The sequence below is a fragment of the Echinops telfairi genome, unplaced genomic scaffold (assembly GCF_000313985.2).
Source record: "Echinops telfairi isolate 266 unplaced genomic scaffold, ASM31398v2 ScPeMD7_30;HRSCAF=105, whole genome shotgun sequence".
In the NCBI taxonomy this organism is placed as follows: Eukaryota; Metazoa; Chordata; class Mammalia; order Afrosoricida; family Tenrecidae; genus Echinops; species Echinops telfairi.
Window position 1 is genome coordinate 4,578,091 of NW_022103927.1, and position 18,136 is coordinate 4,596,226.

General features: G+C 54.5%; 3 protein-coding genes across 8 annotated transcripts; 1 reads left to right on the forward strand and 2 right to left on the reverse strand.

Annotated features, from left to right (window-relative positions):
* Nucleotides 1-2: 2 nt before the first annotated feature.
* On the forward strand, nt 3-1,820 carry GADD45GIP1 (GADD45G interacting protein 1; the record flags this gene model as incomplete). Its single annotated transcript, XM_004715589.2, has 2 exons — nt 3-229; nt 1,462-1,820. Coding segments are annotated over 2 exons (540 nt in total), but the record flags the coding sequence as incomplete, so codon positions are not given.
* A 702-nt stretch (nt 1,821-2,522) lies between these two features.
* On the reverse strand, nt 2,523-8,048 carry RAD23A (RAD23 homolog A, nucleotide excision repair protein). Of its 6 annotated transcripts, none has more exons than XM_045289740.1 (9): nt 7,899-8,048; nt 6,242-6,403; nt 5,912-6,090; nt 5,737-5,792; nt 5,487-5,614; nt 5,169-5,247; nt 4,993-5,048; nt 3,155-3,319; nt 2,523-2,789 (listed from the first exon to the last, which is right to left on the reverse strand). In XM_045289740.1, the coding sequence occupies exons 1-9, from the start codon at nt 7,968-7,970 to the stop codon at nt 2,607-2,609; spliced, it is 1,080 nt and encodes a 359-aa protein (XP_045145675.1). In that variant the 5' UTR covers nt 7,971-8,048; the 3' UTR covers nt 2,523-2,606. The 6 variants fall into 6 exon arrangements, with proteins under 6 accessions (XP_045145675.1, XP_045145673.1, XP_045145674.1 ...); XM_045289738.1 differs by having other exon boundaries at nt 4,918-5,048; XM_045289739.1 differs by having other exon boundaries at nt 4,993-5,051.
* A 2,211-nt stretch (nt 8,049-10,259) lies between these two features.
* On the reverse strand, nt 10,260-13,974 carry CALR (calreticulin). Its single transcript, XM_004715506.2, has 9 exons — nt 13,841-13,974; nt 13,391-13,492; nt 13,008-13,211; nt 12,503-12,597; nt 12,192-12,401; nt 11,987-12,100; nt 11,749-11,892; nt 11,100-11,192; nt 10,260-11,008 (listed from the first exon to the last, which is right to left on the reverse strand). The coding sequence occupies exons 1-9, from the start codon at nt 13,929-13,931 to the stop codon at nt 10,811-10,813; spliced, it is 1,251 nt and encodes a 416-aa protein (XP_004715563.1). The 5' UTR covers nt 13,932-13,974; the 3' UTR covers nt 10,260-10,810.
* Nucleotides 13,975-18,136: the final 4,162 nt, after the last annotated feature.

Below are 18,136 nucleotides of genomic sequence, written 5' to 3' on the forward strand. Positions count from 1 at the left end.
ATCCGAAAGACCCGCTCACCCCGCGCTGGCAGCTGGGCCCGCGCTACGCCGCCAAGCAGTTCGCACGGCACGGCGCCGCCTCCGGAGTGGCCGCAGGCTCCCTCTGGCCGTCGCGGGAACAGCTGCAAGAGCTGGAGGCTGAGGAACGGGAGTGGCACCCCAGCCTGGCGGCTATGCAGGAGTCACTGCGGGTGCAGCGGCTGGCCGAGGAGGAGAAACGTCAAGCCAGGTGTGTGCGTGCTTTGGTACTGCATCCGTGTCCTTGTGGGTGACCTGAACCCCGAAAGGTGCCTGGACCCTTAGGCTTCCTGATTGAGGAGCCTGCATGCTGAATCTTACAAGCGTGTCTTCCTCGTCGCCAAACATACCTCCCCATGGTTAAGTTCGACAGCCCGTCTTTACTCGGTGCTTAGGGAGGGGGCAAGGCCCCACCCCAGGCACAGAGGACCGTAAGGGTGAGAACGTGAATTAGGGAGGGCAACTGGGTTTGAAAATCCCGTTTCATGCTGTCCTAATAGTTGGTGGTTCCAACTCACAGGCCTGGCAACCTGCCCCCAAAGTCACAGCGTGTTAATCATGTGGAGGGCTACCCTGCCCAGGCGAGGTCACCGAGTCCGAATGGACTCACTGGCAATGAACTTGGGTTCGGGAGGCCTCCAGGCCTGAGGTGGTATTTAAATTTAAGCTATTAGATCTAACCTGGATGACGGGTTCATTGGGAGATCTTGGGAGTTTGCAATGCAAGCAAAGTCGGTGCAAAGGCCCTGAGGTAGAAGCATCGAGAATAGGCAGGAATTGTGGTGGCTGGGGCAGAGTAGAGGGGGCCACAGGAGACCAGGACCAAAGCATAAAGCAGGCAGGCAGTCAAACTGTTGGCCTGGAGTCCGAAGACAGATTTTGGAAATGTTTAGCAGGCAGTTCTTGTGAAGGACGAAACTGGAAGACCAGGGCCATCTGGCAGGGCAGGTGGCAGAGGCCAGTTAGAGGGTGCAAGTCATTCTTGCTGCCCCAACAGCCTGAGGGAGCACCTTTGTCTTAGAGAGGTACAAACCAGACAGACGGGAGACTGGTCCAGGGTCACTTGGGCAGGGAAGGGTGGTGGAGCAGGGATGTAGGGCTGGCCTTCCAGTCACTGCCTGTCCCCTTCTAGATGAGCCTGGCTGGAGTTCTCCCAGCCACTCCTGATGGGCGCCTTCGCTGGTCCCACCGCACACGGTTGGAAGCTGTGTACTTCCTGCTGCTTTGCCTTGAACAGCACGCGCTCGGTGATGGCAGCAGGATGGAGGGTGGTGGCCAGCACGGGGCGGTCCACCCACAAGTTCGAGGCCACACAGCAGCAGTTCCTCTCCTGCCAATTTCTTTGCTTATCAAACCTTTTCCTGTTTGTCATGCGGTGCTTGGGCACACTGCCCCGGCTGGCTGAGGGCACCCACACCACCCACTCCATGTTGTCCCCCACAGGGAGCAGCTCATAGCAGAGCGGATGGCTCAGATGCCACAGATGATTGAGGACTGGCGGCGGCAGCAGCGGGAGCGCTGGGAGAAGGCACAGGCGGACAAGCAGCGGCGTGCAAGGCTGCAGGCAGAGGCCCAGGAGCGCCTAGGCTACCACGTGGACCCTCGGAGCACCCGCTTCCAGGAGCTCCTTCAGGACCTGGAGAAGCAGCAGCGCAAGCATCTCAAGAAGGAAAAACAAAGGCACCAGAAAGAGGCCCAAGCTGCGGCAATAGCCGCCACCCAGGGCCCAGCGACCTCTGAGCCCCCTAGCTCTTAAGACAGCCATGTCCTTTTGCAATAAAGCTTGCTGCCTCCACAGACCACTCCCGAGTTGGGTGCTCAGTCCTTCCCAGTACCCCTCCTGAGTCTCCAGTCCCTTTGTCAACACCTGGGCTGGGGGCGGGGAGGAGTGCACCACAGAACCCTTACCACCACTGCCCCCCAGCAAACGGGACTGGGACTCTAGGCTGTATCCCCTCACTGGAGTATGGGGGGGAGGGGGGTTAACAGAGGGTGATGCAATGGGGAAAGAATGGAGCAGCAGATGGCAGAGGCGAGGAAGGCTTCTGTTTACTAACATTCATCTTCAGTAATTAGCCAATTTCCAAGGGGAGAGTGTAGCCAAAACAGACTGTGGTGATGGGGGGCGGGGAGAAGCAGTCCTTCCAAGGCTGAGCTGGGCATTGCCATTCCTGGGGGTGGGCTGCACAGCTTGGAAGGGAGAAGACACCGGGAACCCTGGGCTACAGGGCTCACGCTGCCCCTGCCCCGCTCCTGTGCAGTTTCCAGTGCCTGTGCCCCAGACCCAGACAAGCTGGCGTGGGAGCCCCGCAGGCACAGACCACAGGGCTAGTCTTTAGAACTTTATTCACTTCAAAATCTTTTATCATAAACACAGCTCTCTCTTCTTTTGTGGGGGGTTGGGGAGGTAGCCTCAAGCCTCCACAGTGGCTCCCCCTTCCCAGCCAGGACAGACTGCACCTCTTCCCCACCAAAAAGCTGGAGGCCAAGGCCAGATTGGGCGAACTAGGGGGAAGGGGACCTGGGTTCCAGATGGGGACATTTGGGCCACTCCAATAGAGGATCAAAAGTTCAGGCTCCAGTTCCCATTAGAGGGCTGGGGGAGGGGGGGGGAGGCAGCAGTGTCTCTCCATCTGGCGGCAGGCGCTGGGACAGAGGCCAAGAGGGGTCCATCTGCTTCCCAGGCCTGCCAGCTCTATGGAGGGGGGTCGCTGGGTTGGAGGACAGCTGTCTAGCCTGGGTCTTCTCAGGCCAAGATGGGAATGGGGACACTAGGAGGACAAGGAAATTGAGGGAATCTGTCAGGTTGGTTTTTTTTTTAAGGTTTTTGAGAATTTTCTTCCACTTCTTAAATAAACATGAATATATATATATTTTTTTCTTTTATAAAACTTTTGTGGAATGGGGGTGAGGTGGGATGGTGGGCAGCCTGGTCCCCCCCGCATCACTCGTCGTCAAAGTTCTGACTCAGGAGAAAGTTGGCAGCCAAGTTCTCATTTTTTTCACAGGCGAAGTAGGCCTGGATGACCAGGCTCTCAGGGAAGCCAAGGGCCTTCAACTGCAGGAAGACGGACAGGTGTGAGGGGGTGGGGCAGCCCCACCCACCAGTAGGGTCCCCCTCAACCAAGCCTCTTACCCTCTCTATGGCTTCTTTCTCCTGCGGTGTCACCTGGATGTAGTTCATCTGGGGGGCCTCCTCACCAATGGCCCCTGCCTCCCCCTCTGCGTCTGAGATGTCTGCCAGCTCCCCAGGGGGCTCGTTCAACATCTGGATAAACTGCTCCTGGTGCCGGCTGATTTGCTGAGGGGAAGGGAAGGGCAGGGCAGGTGACCGCCAGCCCTGGTCCCCATGGCAGAACTCGCTTTTTGTTGACACAGCAGATATGCAGGAGGTGCCTATAGCCAGACATGGGCAGCACAGGAGGAAACACGGACCCTGTCCTGGTGGAACTGAGGGTTCAGAGCGACTAGCAAGGCAGAGCCACTTCCCTAGGCAGAGCACCGGGCTGGCACCGAGCCTGCCAGTAGTAAGGCATCATTGGGCAAATCACAGAAATAGATGAACAAGGAAAAGGGAGACAGAGGTCAAACCCCACTCACTCTGTGCCCTGGGAAGCAAGGTTTGTGATGGCTGGGTGGGGACTGACTTTCAGAAAGATGTACTCACTGACGATTCTGGGGGTGTGCATGTGTGCTCAGTGCATGTGTGCAGTGACCCCAGTGATGTAATTGGTTCCGAGTTGGGTTGCAAACTGCAAAGTCAGCAGTTTGAAGCCAACAGCCGCTCTACAGGACAAAGGCCAGGCGTTTTACTTTGGCAGTCAGTCTTGAAACCCACTAGGGCAGCTCAGCCCTGTCCTGTAGGGTGGCTGTGAGTCGCCATCACTCAAGGGCAGCGAGTTTGATTTGTTTCAGTGTGTTCATCTGAAAATTTTACCATGAAGGGACAAGGTGGTGGTGTAGTGAGTTAAGTGCTCGGCTGACTGACACAGCTGCTCCTATTCAGATTACAGTCTCTGAAACCCTAAGGAGCAGGTCTACTTTGTCTTACAGATTACAGTAAGTTGGAATTGACTGGCTGGAGAGGGTGGGCGGACCGAGTGGAGAGAGGGCTGTGGGGGAGCTATGCAGGAGCTGGATTTGGGTGAGAGGAGGGGCAATCTGGAATGAGAAGTAGAGCAAACTGGACAGGTGATGCACAGAGAGGGAGAGTGGGCGTGTATGTGTGTGCCCCTGTGGAAGTCTGAAATGTCTAAGGAGCACTTCAGTGGACCCATAATACCAGCCAGCACCAGTGTGGCATCCCAGACGTCTGGGGCCACTTCATCACTGGGGACTCAACACACAGACAGAAAGGCCTGGACACCATGAATGGAGGACAGAGTGCAAGCCGAGGGCAGAGAAGCAAGAGCCAGGAGCACCAGCATGATCTGGAGCAGCAGGACCAACAGTGGCCACCTGCAGGGTCCCGGGAGGAACCAGCCCCACTCCTAGCGTCTTCAGGACCCTGGCTCCCCCAGGTGTCGTTTGTAACCACTGCCTGGAATCTTGTTAAGCACAATGGTCCCAGAGCCAACTAGGGCACAGTTGTCCTGGGTACTGTCAAGCAAATCCCACAGAGCACCAGCTGTGCATGGAGCAGAGCCAGAGCCCCAAAGCAGACAGCACAGAGCCTGAGGGGAGGAAGCATGTACTGCCAGCTTCTTCAAACTGGGTACAACACCACAGGGTGGCTAGGAGAATCTTGGGCCATCGTGCAGATCCCAGGGAGCAAACAGGGATTGTTAGTCCTGCCATCCAAGTAGAGAGCAGCTTTTGCGCCCACACTGGGTCAGACTGCCTTTGCAGGGCTGTGGGACCCGAGGGGAGTGGAGAAGGTGGCTGTCCCCTGGCCTGCACCTGTAAGAGCTGAGGGTTCTCCTGGCCCAGCTGCTGGAGCAGGGCGGGCAGCAGCGCCGGGTTCTGTTGGATCACCTGTCGCATGTTCTGGAACTGGGGCTGGTCCCGCAGGAACTCCAGGGGGTTCTCTCCTGCTGGTGGTTGGAGGGAGGGGTCAAATACCACAATGAACTCCCAGCAGCACTGGGGGCAGGGGTGTTCAGCAGTACTAAGAGCAGACACCCCTTGGGCACACCTCCCCGCACACTCACCTGCTTCTGTGGCCGGCTGCTCGGGTGCCTGGCTCTCCTGGACGGAGCTGTGCTCTGGCTCAGGGCTCCCAGGAATTCCCTGTCAGGGGTCATTTTCAGTGCTATATCAAGACCACTCTGCTGCCTTCAGATTCCATGCCCACCCCTAACTCAAGACCTGCTTCATATAAGGAAGCCTTTCCTGGCTAATTTGTCCCCCTCTCCCTCCCCGCCAACTTCTCTCTTCTCCCTGACTGCCTAGCAGGGCAGTACAGCCAAAGGAGCCCCCCCCCACACACACACAGCTTTTCCAGGGAGACAGCAACCTGCCCAACTTACCGTGAGAAGATACTCCACAGCACGATGGGGGTTGTTGTAGCTAGCTCTCAGCGCAGCCACGACCCGCGCCCGCTCGTAACCCATGGACATGATCTCCGCCAGCATGGTTTCATACTCGGAGCCTGTCACTGTGGGGGAACAGCAAAGGCTGGGTGAGAGCAGGCAGTGCCTCGGCACCCCTCACACAGGCAAGGTCCTGCTGATGGCTGCGGTGCCCCACCACCTCCACCCTGGGGACCCGCCCACCCACCTAGTGTGGAGGCCGCATCATCCTCTCGCCCGCTGCTACCTGAAGAGGGAACAGAGCTGCAAATTCAAGAGAGAGAAATCGGACCCTGGCTTATGCCAGCATCCCCCTCCCCGGTGCTCAGGGCCAGCACATGTGTGGAGAAGAGAACCTGGAGGCAGACCCCTGGCTACCTTACCCTGACACAGACTCCGGGGACATCGTGGGGGCCGACTCCTCTGACGGGCTCTTGTCCTCTCGGGCAGCTGGGGGCTGGGACATGCCTGAGGCAGGGGTTGGCGGGAAGGCTGTGGAAGACTCGGGGGCAGCAGTAGGCGAGGTCTCTGCAGGGGCTGAGGTGCCTGGGACAGCTTTGGTCTGTTATGGCCAGGAAAGGGGGACAGCCTCAGCACCCCTATCGAGCCCCAACACCCCACCCAGCGGCAGCCCCACCCCGTTCCCAGCTAATCTGTCTGGGGCACACAGGTTCTTGGCCGGCTCTGCAGCAAATCCACCAGCCACCACCAACCTTGGTCACCATAACAACCACAAAGTTCTTCTCATCTATTCGATAGTCCTTGATGGGGACGTCATCACTCAGGATCTTGCCGGCATAAATGAGCTTCTGCCCCGCCACGGGGAAGGCATCACGACCCTTCTCGGCTTCTATCTTCTCCTTGAGCACCTTCACCTGAAGGGAGAGGCATAAAGCCATTGCAAACCCCCAATCCCTTCTTCTCATCCAAACGTGGAGGAAGAGCAGCAGCTACCAGGCCTGAGGGCAGAAAGGCTAAGGCTAGTGGTTAAACCATGCCACCATTCAACCTTACATTTACTCTGTGCCTGGGGCCAGTGGTGGACCAAAGACACAGGAGAGAGGAAAACCCTATGAAAGCCTCTGTTTTCGCAATAGGAGAAGAAACACTTATTTTATTAGATGGTATGAAGTGAGAAAGAAGAAGGGGGGAGGGGAGGGGATGGGAGGTGGCCCCCTATTCCTTGCTGCCCACCTTGGGCAATAACCCACTGCCACTGAGTCGATTCTGAATTGACTCAGTAACCCTAGGTAGGGTTTCTGAGACTAAAAATTGTATGGGAACAGCTAATCCCACCTTTCTCTCACAGAGCAGTTGGTGGGTTTGAACCAATGACCTTGGGGTTTGCGGCAACACCTAACCCACAGCGCCACTAGGACTCAAGGCAGTAACAGTAGCCAATGCTCATTGAGAGCACCCTAAGTTGAATGTACTATTTTAAATACGTCCACTATGAATGCTTCTTAAGCCTTACGAAACCATGGAGCCATCGTGAGCCCTAAATTTTATCAGAGGAAACCGTCACCCAGGAAGATTATAAAAATTGCCCAAAGTAAACTAGCTGGGCGGGGCAAACAAAACCCAGTCTGTTTTTCTCCACCACCAGCCGCCTCAAAAAGTGGAGTTCAGTCTCTTCCCCTTCTACACAGGCAGCACAGCGACTGAATGACGTGGGTGCCAGTTCCTTTGCGCTCAGACAGCTCAGCGTTTAACACCGTGAGTTTTCTGCAGCTGGCAGGGCGCAACGTGAGTCGCCGCCGGCCACTTTTTTTTTGTGTTTGCTGTCTGGGGCTTTATTAACAGAGAAGCGTGAACGGTTCCCGAAGCTGCGGCAAGCCTGTTCTGCCGTTAGGTCAAGGGCACCAACAATTTCAAGCATCTGGAGAAGAATACGCGGCCAACCAACCAACCACGCGGACCACACGATGGCGACCGTTTGATCATCTCTATCCGCGTCGCCGCCGCCTGTCCTTGGCACCTCCCGCGCTCAGACTCAGCCACCGCCGTCCCGAGGTGTCGCCAGCCAAAGCTGAGCAGGCGGGCGAGCCCGGCTCCCCAAGAGCGCAAGCTGGCTGGGAATCCGAGCCGGCGGCCTCGGCGCCCCGCGAGGGCTGACACTGGATCTGGGGCCTGGCGAGCGCCCCGGGAGCGGCCCTGTCCCTGAGGCCCGCCCAGGAACGCTCTCGGAGCGCCGGGAGCCGACCCCGGGCCCCGGAGGCGCTCAGCGGAGATCCGGCAGGTGGGGAGGGGGCAGGGCCGGACCCAACCCACCCCGCCCTCGGCGCCCCATTCGCCGGGACCCTGGCCTCCCCGCCCCCACCCCTCCCCCGGCACCCGTCGCTCCCGCCCCCGAGCCCAGCTGGCCCGCACCGTCTCGTCAGGTTCCATGCGTATCTTGAAGGTCTGCTGCTGCAACGTTTTGAGAGTGATGGTAACGGCCATGGCGGGGCCCGAGCGACGGATCCAGGCCCCCGGGATCCTAACACAACATGCAACTCACGCCGCCGCCATCTTAGCGCCCAGCCGCGCCGCGCGTTGACCACTTCCGGGGCAGGTGCGCGCGCGCCGGCCGGCCGCTCACGTGACCGGCGTATGCCCCACCCCCCCTTAAGCTTTCCGGAGCATGCGCACCAGCGCGCCCTCAGGCGACGCATGCCCACATGAAACTCTCCCCTCGAGGTGGTGTTGCTCCTGGCACCACGCGTACTTGTCACGTGGCTTGCTGTGAGTGACGCCATGCCCGTTGGCGGTGACGTCATCCCACCACAAAATGGCCCCTATTTTCCCACTCCCTCCCACAATGTTTAAATTTTTTTTCCTCACAATATCGTCGTTGGCATCAAGCAAAATTTATCATGCACTTAAGACATTTGCATTTCCCCTGTAAAATCACTGTCCGTGGTTTTCACCCAAATGACATGTGTGAAAATTACTCAGGATTGGAAGTGCCACTTGGAACAACTTCCTGGTTTCAATCATTCCTGAAAATGATGACTTTTGGGTTCTCTCAGGGCGATAGCTACCTCATCAGTTTTGATCACTATATCCCCAGGCCCGGCTCCAAAAAACATTTCATGTGATGTCAAGGCCAAGGCGCCCCGGCACATGTGACTGGCAGGAAGGGAGAGCTGAGGGGCAGACTGACTACCCAGTTTACATCTAGACTTGATATGGCAACCTCCATCATTGTCTGCCTCACCTTCACCAACTCACCCTTCAAGCCAGGGATTGGACATTCACTTGACATTATCACCCACTGCCCAACTGTAACCAGTTCCTGCAGCTTACCCACTGTATGAGGCTTTAAAATGTTCACAGGTAATCCCATTATCTTTTCATTCCCTCTGTCCATTAACTTTTAGAAATCTTTCAAGCCCAGAACACTCCACTAGCACTGGCCATGACCAGCTCTTACCTTCTCCCAAAACAAGTCCATCCTCACACCCCCCAAATCCCTAGACTTTTAACTTCCTGTTGGAGAGGCCCAGGGACCTCTGCCAACAATTCTAGCCTAGCCCCCTTTCCCTCGAGTTCAAATCCTTGCCACTGAAAAACCTCCGCAACTGGTTTGGTACTTTGTGTGTGAATCTATTTCCTAGGTTGTGGTAGGAAATAGCCTTTTAAGACTGGCTGACATGAACAATGTTTAAGCCACTGGGCAGGGGGTGTACACTTGTCGTTAGTCTGCAGTGCCATCTCAGGAGCCCTGGTGGTGGAGTTGGGCTGCAATCCACATGGTCCAGTTCAAAACCACAAAACCACCAGCAGATGCTCCAGAGAAAGACTGGGCGTTCTATTCCCAGAATGCATTATAGTCTGAAACTCACAGGGGTAGCTCTAGTCTGTCTCCTATAGGGTTTCTGAGTTGGCATCAACTCGATGGCGAGTTTGACTTGGCTTTCAATGTCCTCTAGTTCCAGTTCACAGCAGAGCAACACTGCCTGCTCCTGTGCACCACCCTCAGGTTGGAGGCTACTGGTGCAACTGCTGCTGTCAATCTATCGCACTGAGCGTGGCTGTCCTGTTTTCAGACTCCCCCTGACCAAACATGGCGTCTTTTTCTGGGGACTGGTTCCCTCTTGAAGAGTATTGGTGGGCTGCTAACTGCAAGGTCAGTAGTTTGAAACCACCAGCTGTTCTGAGGAAGACAGACTAGGTTTTCCACTCCTTGTCAAGAGTTAGCCTCAGAAAGCCACAGGGGCAGTTCTCTGTCCTATTTGATAGGGTCACCATGAATTGGAGTCCACTCAACAGCAAGGAGTTTTTATTTTCGAAATCTCACCAACCTTACTTCTAAGGAACACTCAGGCGGTCTTGCTTCCGATGCAGAATTTGTACCAAACTGGTGAACCTGCTGGTGCCTGAAATATCAGTGGCAGAGCTTCCAGTGTCACAGTGGAAAAATGGGACAAATTGATGGATGAGCAGTTGCCATAATAACTAATAAGGACAGGTTGTTAGGTCTGAATGCACACCGTGTCTCCTCCCCACAATCAGATCAAACTGGCGACAGAAGGGAGAGCTCATTAGTGCATAGAGCACACTTCTAGCCTTCAATGGACAAGCCAGGCCCCTTGTCACAAGGGGGGGGGATTCAGCCAACTCTTCCACAGTTTAAAAAGAAATTCAGAAACTCCATGAAGAACCACTCCCTGAAAAAAAGGCCACCCTTGGTTCCCTGATCTCCAACTTCCCTCACCCCACCCCACCCCGAAAAGGAGACAAAGGAGGGAGACACAAAACTTAATTTAATAGAAATTTGCTTGTAGTTTACATTCTCTGGAAATCACTGCCTCTTCCAGAAGTGGCCCAAGTTCTGGGAGCAGGGGAGGAGGGGTCAGAGGTCAGGTCCTAAGAGCTCCACTCTTCCTCAGTGCTGGAGGGCTGGGAACACCACCCTCTTTCTCCTGCCTTCCCACACACACCCCTAGGCTCCAGATAGGAGAGCAATTGGAATCTCAGGCCTGGGCTTCTCCCACGGGCTGGAGAGGAGGCTAAGGGTCTGAAGGGAGGAGAAGACAGAGGAAGGGAAAGATGTCGATCAAGAAAGATGAGGGCCAGGGATGAAGGCTGAGTGATAATCGAAGACAAAACACCAGTAAAAAAGAAAACAAAAACAAAAAAAGAGGGAAGGGACAAAACCAAAATCCGCCCCAAATCTGAACCCGCCTGGAAAACAATGAAGAGTTCTCGAGTCTCATAGAGACATTATTTGGCGCGGCCGGCTCTGCGGCAGGAGCGCTCAGGCTTCAGTCCAGCCCTGGAGACAGGCGGCCCAGCCTCTACAGCTCGTCCTTAGCCTGGCCCACATCTTCCTCCTCCTCCTCCTCCTTGTCCTCTTCGTCGTCCTCCTCCTCCTCTTTGTCCTCCTCCTCCTCCTTGTCCTCCGCCTCCTCCTCCTCTTTGCGCTTCTTGTCCTCTTCCTCCTCCTTTAGCCTCTGCTCTTCATCCTGCTTGTCCTTCATGGCCTTTTCTGCAGCCTGTGGACACAGACCACCTACCTTAGGGCCTGGGCCCCGCCTGCCAGCCTCTACTGCCACCCCCAGACCCAAGCCTGGGGCCAAACCCTACCTTTGTGGCACCCCATGTCTCATTGCCAAACTCCTCGGCATAGGCCTCGTCGTTGGTGATGAGGAAGTTGTCGAAGATGGTGCCAGACTTGACCTGGGGGTGAATGGAGGGAAGAGGTAGTTGTCAGAAGTGTCACCTTAGCCCTTAGCCCTCCGTTCCTGTGTTCACCAGACATACACATGTTCCTCAGACTCTTTACAAAGACCTGTGTACACAGAGTAGCATCGTGGTTAACAATGAAAACAGCAACAGGGACTGCAAGCCACGCGGCCTGATCGAAAACTCCAGCTCTGCCAGGTCTCACCTCCCTTCTCTGCCCCAGGTTCCTCATCTACTAACATGAGGGTTCACTTACTTGGTTACCGGGCGGAGTGCGCCGTCAGGTAGACTATCAGTGAACCGTGAACAGACAGACAAAAATGGCAAACTAGAGACCAACCAGCTTCCTTGCCTTCTAGTTGAGAAAACCCAAAGACCTGGTTCACAGAAGGCTACTTGAGAAGATACAGCACTCAAGGAACACAACGAACGCCCCGCAGAAAGAAGCTAGGACATGTTCCCAAGAACAACAAAGTCATTATTTGGGGGTCAGACTTCCCCCTCTGTTCCTTCTCTCCTGCCTAAGCCCAGTCTTCCACCACGGTCTCACCTGCCAGAGATCCAGGCCCAGCACGGCAAAGCTGTCATAGGAGTAGATGCTGTCATCGGGGGAGTACTCGGGGTTGTCGATCTCCGGGTGGATCCACTTGCCTTTGTAATCTGGGTTGTCGATCTGCCGGGGCTTCCACTCGCCCTGTGAAAGAGCCGGTGGCAACTTGCCAGTGAGCAAAGTCCAGTGCCCTACCTACCACCAGCTACCCCAGGCCTGCTCGGAGCCCCAGACCCACCTTGTAGTCAGGGTTCTGAATCACAGGGGGCTCCCACTCGCCATCCATCTCCTCATCCCAATCATCGGGCTTCTTGGCATCAGGGTCAGGGATGTGCTCTGGCTTATCCCAGTCCTGAGGGTGCAGGAGGATGGCCCAGAGTCAGCCAGGCTGGGGCTGTCCACCATCCAGTCTGTGGTAGGGCGGCCCCAGCCTAAGCGCCAACCTCAGGCTTGGAGTCTGTGGGGTCATCGATCTTGGCTCGCTCATCCCAGTCTTCCGGCTTGGCGGCATCGGGATCCTTGATCTTCTTGGGAGGCAGGAAGTCCCAGTCGTCTTCCAAGGAGCCGGACTCCACCTGGCTGTTGTCAATCTTCACCTCATAGGTGTTGTCAGGCCTCACGATCAAAGTGTACAGGTGGGTGAACTCGTCATCCTGAAGAGGGTGGGAAGTGAGTGACCCCGCCTACTTGGCTGGCCTCAGCCCCTGGGGGGGGAGCCCTCTGCCACACCCACACCCCCACACCTCAGGCACACCTTGCAACGGATGTCCTTGTTGATGAGCACATTCTTGCCTTTGTAATTGAAGATGACATGAACCTTCTTGGTACCAGGACCACAGATGTCAGGACCTAGGTGAAACACCAGGTGGGTTAGAGACCAGGTTGACCCCCATCAGCAACTCCCACTCATCTGTCACAAGAAATTTTCTTCTTTAAAGGGAAAAAAAAAAATCAAGCCCCTGTGAGTTCTAACCAGGTTAAGACCAATGGCCCTTCAGGAATTGGAAATAAAGCTGTACATTAAAACATTGTTCATGTAGAACTTGGAATCCTCCCTTAAGAGGAGGAAAAGTGCTGACCAGGAAGTACTGAAACCAGCATAAGCACAATGAGCTACAGTTCGCTGTGTGTATTCCTTTAGCCGACCCCTCCAAGGAAAGGGACTTGGAGTTCTTCCCACTCTCCCAGGGCCACTTCTCACTGGCTGAAGAGCCCCTAAGGTTTAAGTCTCTCAGGGGAAGTGGGCAAGGCCCCCTCACCGAACATGATGTTGTACTCGGAGTCCCCGTGCATGTCCGTCTGGTCCAAGCCACCAGGAAACAGCTTCACGTAGCCACCCCCACAGTCAATGTTCTGCTCGTGCTTCACAGTAAACTGGACCACCAGGGTCTTGTCCTTGTTGCTGAAGGGCTCAAATCTTGACGACAGGGCATAAAAGCGGGCGTCCTGGCTGGTCTGCAGCCCTGGAACAGGTCAGTCACAGCTAGGTCCAGACTCCGGGTCCCCAGGCCTCTGGGATTACCGACTACCCGCCCCTCTTCCTGTTTGCCCTGCTCCGGGGGAAGCCCAGGTTTTGCATAGTGCCCAGAGCTTCTGCCAGCCGAGTCTGCTCAGGTCTGAGCACTCACCCACAGGCTCTTACCTTTATCTTTCTCCTGGTCACCATAGAACTTGCCAGAACTGAGGACGAATTTGCCAAAATCCGACTTGTGTTTGGATTCGATCCAGCGGTCCGTCCACCCATCTGGGAGGTCAGAGGGGCTGGTCAGGGTGGCTGCGGCTGACACTTGCCCCTCAATATCCACCTCACATAACCCGTTGGGGGCAAGTAAGGAAATTACCCCTGTCATCACCCCCACCCCACCCCACCCCCGAACTCTAGTTTGACACCTTGGGCGAAGCCCTAACTCCCGCCTCGGAAGGCTGCTGCGCCCTCCGTGCTCCCCCGGGACGCAGAGGGAGGGAATGCCCGCGGCTCTGGTCCCCGGGGCCACAGTGTTGGTCCTCTGAGCGGTTAATTACAGACAACGCAGATCCGAGCGGGGGACCGGCCGCGTCGTCCGGGCGGACTCCGGATGGAACCAGGCGTTACCTCCGTCCAGAAACTCCTCCTTCAAGTACACGGTGGGTTCTGCGGCGGCCAGGCCGAGGAGGCCCAGCAACAGCGGTACGGGTAGCAGCATGGCGGGCCGAGGGGGCGGCGGCGCGGGCGCCCTTTAAGTCTCTCACGGGGCAGCGGCTCTGCAGCAGGGACGGACCCCTTCAGCGGCCGCGCGCTTTTATACCCGCCTGCCTCTCAATCCAACCTGCCCCGGCCTTTTGGCCCGCCCTCCACGTGTTATCATTGGTCCGAGGCTACAACCGCCCCTTTCTATTGGATCTTTGTCGGGGCAGCAAGCTAGACTGTGCCTCGGAACGCTGGGTTCCCAGATGGCCGATTTCTATTGGCTGGACCACCGGCCAATGAGAGTCGACCACGCGTTGTGGGGGACGCCCACCGGTGGGGTGGGAGGGGGGGTGGGGACCCGCGAGCCCTTCAGGGCAGATCATGTGACCGGCCCCCTCAGCCCAGCCCCGCCCTTCTTTCCGCGCTTAGCTCCCCCCCTCAGGGCGTTTAAAGAACCCGCGCGCCAGCGCAGGTGTCACCTCACAGGTCCGGGACCCCTCCCCTTCCCCCTTCCTCCTTGCATGGACGGGTGAGCACGACCTTTCGGCTTTCCAAGCCACTCCATGTCTATCCTGCATTTGAGAAACCCAACACCTACAGTGGATCCCCCTGGAATCTCGACCCCGCACCCTCCACACCCCAAGATGGGACCCGGTGCTCAGAAACTAGAGCTCTTGGGTTTTCCCGCACCTTAGTGTCAGGCCTGCAGCGTGGCAGGCAGCCAGATGGTGCCAGCTTTCCTCCTCCCGGCCCCCAGGACCTGGCTGCCTGGCTGAGAGACGCTGTGTGACCCAGAGCAAGTCACTCGGCCTCTCTGAAATCCCAGCAGTTTCCTAAGAGGCGCAGAGGGGTGCCCCTACCGGCTCTGATTTGACAGATCACGCTTTGAAATCTTTTAGGAGTGGACTGGAACAGAGTAGAAAGCCCGGAGCCTCCACAAAGTGGCGGCTCCTACTTGGTTCCCTTCCCGGCAGCCTCCCCTTTGCTTCCCCCTCAGCCAGTACACGAAAAGGGTCGCTGTCTTGTGGTCGCCCACAAACCAACCGCCTGGCTTTTGCAATTAAACGGCTAAGGGCCAGGGGGCAGGGGGCGGTTGGGGAGGAAAAAGAGAGGCAGGCGGTAGGAAAGATAAGATCCAAGGCTTCAGGCAGGACCCCCCACCCCCCGGATCTAGAGTCTTCTCCTGGAGCCAAAGGCATGTGACTACCACCAGCTCCTGGCCCCCAGGTTGCCGGGAGTAGGAAGGCCTTGTAAGGGTTTTCCAGTCTCTGAAGCACCTGGACCCTGAGAGCAAGGCAGTGGACTGTGGAACCACACGGGAAAGGTGGGAACCCCTGGGACAAGGAGGGGGAGGAGTTGCTCCCCTCTAGTGGTGAGGACTCTGGAAAGGGAAGAATGAGAGAGAACTTGAAGAAGGAGGTGCCTGCCACTTTCCTGGCAGTTTCCATGTCACCAACAGAGCCACTCATCAGGAGGCCCAAGTTCAGAGTGATTACCACAGGTCTCCCCCAGCCTGGCTTCAGTGTCAAGGGCTTGGTGCTTGCTGCCTGAGGGTAGCCCCTGCTTCTGCTCACCATCACCCAGTGTCTCTGTTCCCCCTGGCAAAGAAAACGCTTCAGAATGACTTGTTGTGTGACAGGAGGCATGAAGGACTCTTGAGAGAATGAACTCGAAGCAGAGCAAGTGCTTAGAAACCCAGAGTAGAGGGAGGATGTCGAGGGACAGACATATTCTGACTTTTTATGAGGATCTCCCTGATGCCCCAGCCAGGTAGGGTCAGGGTCGGAGGACATAAGACACCTCATTTAACAGAAAAATCAAACCAAACCCACCCCCGTCCAGTGCCCTTTAATTCATAGCAACGCGATAGGACAGAGTAGAACTGCCCCATGGGCTTCAGAGACTGTAGGTCTTTATGGGAGTAGACAGCTTCCTCTTCCTCCCACGGAATGGCTGGTGGGTTCAAACCACCAACTGTTCTGTTAGCACTCTAGTTCTTACCCTGCTGAGCTACCAGGGACCCCATTGATAGACTCAGATAATGCCTGCGATGATCAAATGAATAAATAGGGCTCTTCTGAAGTGTGGATGAGCTTGCCCGACATGCAATCCACACTCCGTATCGACATCGACTGCAGTTGTGGGTGTGTAGGGTTTCACTGAATTGTCACACTAACCCCAGTCGAAGATACAAAGGCACTGAAAGAGTGAGCAATTTCACTGAGCGATTTAAGTGCAAATTCTGGAATATGAGTCTCCCTGCATTATGCATTCTGAGTAAGTAACCCGGGCTAGGTTACTCACTCAAAAAACACCACTGCCCTTGAGTGGAGGCTGACTCAAAGCGACCCTCTAGGGCAGGATAGACCCGCCCGTGAGTTTCTGAGACTCTGTTTATGGGAGTAGACAGCCCCGTCTTTCTCCCGGTGACCCAGGTTTGCCAGTGTTTCCACACTCATCACGTGTGGAAGCTTAAGGTAAACAAAAAGAGAATGTGAAATAGCTCAACTTGATTTACTAGAATACATGTTCAAACAACAATAATCTGGATGTACTGGGTGATGTAAGCTAAGCTGTTTTGTTTGTTGTTTGTTTGAGATGAACTTGTTTTTCCCTGAAGACCCCAAGTCCATTTCAATTTCACTTTTTTCCTCTCCCCTTTAAGCCACTCAAATGACTATTCAGGTTGAGGGATAAGGAATCTGGAGGGATTTTCTTATTATATATTTTTATTTTTTATTTTAATAAATCATTTTACTGGGGCTTGTACAACAATCCATACATCCATTGTATCACGTGCATTTGTGCATAGGTTGCCATCATCATTTTCAAAGAATTTTCTTTCTACTTCAGCCCTTGATATCAGCTTCTCTTTTTTTCCTCTCCCTCCCCAACCTGGATTTATTTTTTTTTAAAGAAACCATACACAGCCTATCTCTAGAAAGGAAATAATGTTTTTGATTATTCATATTGGAGTTTATCTCAGATATGTTATCTCATTAGGTTTTTTATGTTTATATGTGTTTCTGATTTTCAGTATCTGAAACCCAGGATTGATGAACCGATAGGGACAGGCGGTAGAATAAGGGTTTGGGGGGAGGGGGTAGAGCAGTGGTGGGGTGGGGGTCAAAGGGAGCCAATGTCAAGGAGTCCAGGAAGGAAATGAATGTCGTGAAACTGATTGTGGTAACAATTGTACAATCCTGTTGATGTGATTGAACTGTGGAATGATATGACATTTGTATTAACTCTCAATTTAAAAATATATATAACCAAAAAAAGAAATAAAAAACAATATCCTATTAAACCCTCTATATGAGTTTTTTTAACAGTAAGCTGTTAAAACTCATTTTACCTGTTCCTTTTTTTTCTTCCCCCCAATGGCTACCAGAAAATTTTTAATATACTTGTTTCTCACATTGCATTTCAAGAAAACAGTACTGATCTAGAACAGGGGGTCCGTAAATTTTTGGAACAGAAGTGCACTAAACATGCCCCTCACAACAAACAATTTAAACATTATTTGAGAGCCATAAAAACATTCTTACATCCCTCACTGACCCATAGTCCTACAGGGGACAACACTGGAGACACAGTGTGGGAATTGCACCCGATCTGACCCCACCACACCGAGGCTAAACACTAAGGGCGTGCAACAGAACAGCAAGGGGAGCAGAGCAAGGAAGTCCTGAGGGAGTACCGAAAATAGACTTTGGGACCAGGGCGTGGCACCCCATCAGACTCCACCGGAAAACCCCTCTAAAGGCCAACAAACAGTCCTTGAACTATTTACAGGCTTTTATTTTTTTGATCATTGTTTTTTTTGTTGTTTTGTTTTCTTTTCTTTTGTTGCTTTGTCTTGCTCTGTCTTGTTTTTCTGCATGTCATTATTTCTGCAGGTCTATGTAGATAAGATAGGCTGGATAAACAATCTGGAGGAAAAAACAACAGGACCAGCAGTTCCAGCGGGACATGGGAGATGGGGAGATGGGGGAAAGGAAGTGGTGTTAACAAACCCAGGGACAAGGGAACAAGTGATCCAAAATCGGTAGTGAAGCAGGTATAAGAGCTGGATCAAGGGTAATGTAACCGGGAGGAATTACTGAAACCATTACTGAAACCCAAATGAAGGCTGAGCATGACAGTGGGACAAGAGGAAAGTAAAAGGAAATAGAGGAAAGAGCTAGGAGGCAAAGGGCATTTATAGAGGTCTAGAAAAAG

Coding starts and splice junctions, on each gene's coding strand:
- RAD23A (XM_045289737.1), bottom strand. CDS start 7,970: ATGGCCGTTACCATCACTCTCAAAACGTTGCAGCAGCAGACCTTCAAG. Junction 5,248..5,486: donor CTGTGGAGTATCTTCTCACG/GTAAGTTGGGCA, acceptor GACCCCTGACAG/GGAATTCCTGGGAGCCCTGA. Junction 5,052..5,168: donor GCAGCCGGCCACAGAAGCAG/GTGAGTGTGCGG, acceptor TCCAACCACCAG/CAGGAGAGAACCCCCTGGAG.
- CALR (XM_004715506.2), bottom strand. CDS start 13,931: ATGCTGCTACCCGTACCGCTGTTGCTGGGCCTCCTCGGCCTGGCCGCC. Junction 13,493..13,840: donor GGAGGAGTTTCTGGACGGAG/GTAACGCCTGGT, acceptor CTGACCTCCCAG/ATGGGTGGACGGACCGCTGG. Junction 13,212..13,390: donor TGACCAGGAGAAAGATAAAG/GTAAGAGCCTGT, acceptor GACCTGTTCCAG/GGCTGCAGACCAGCCAGGAC.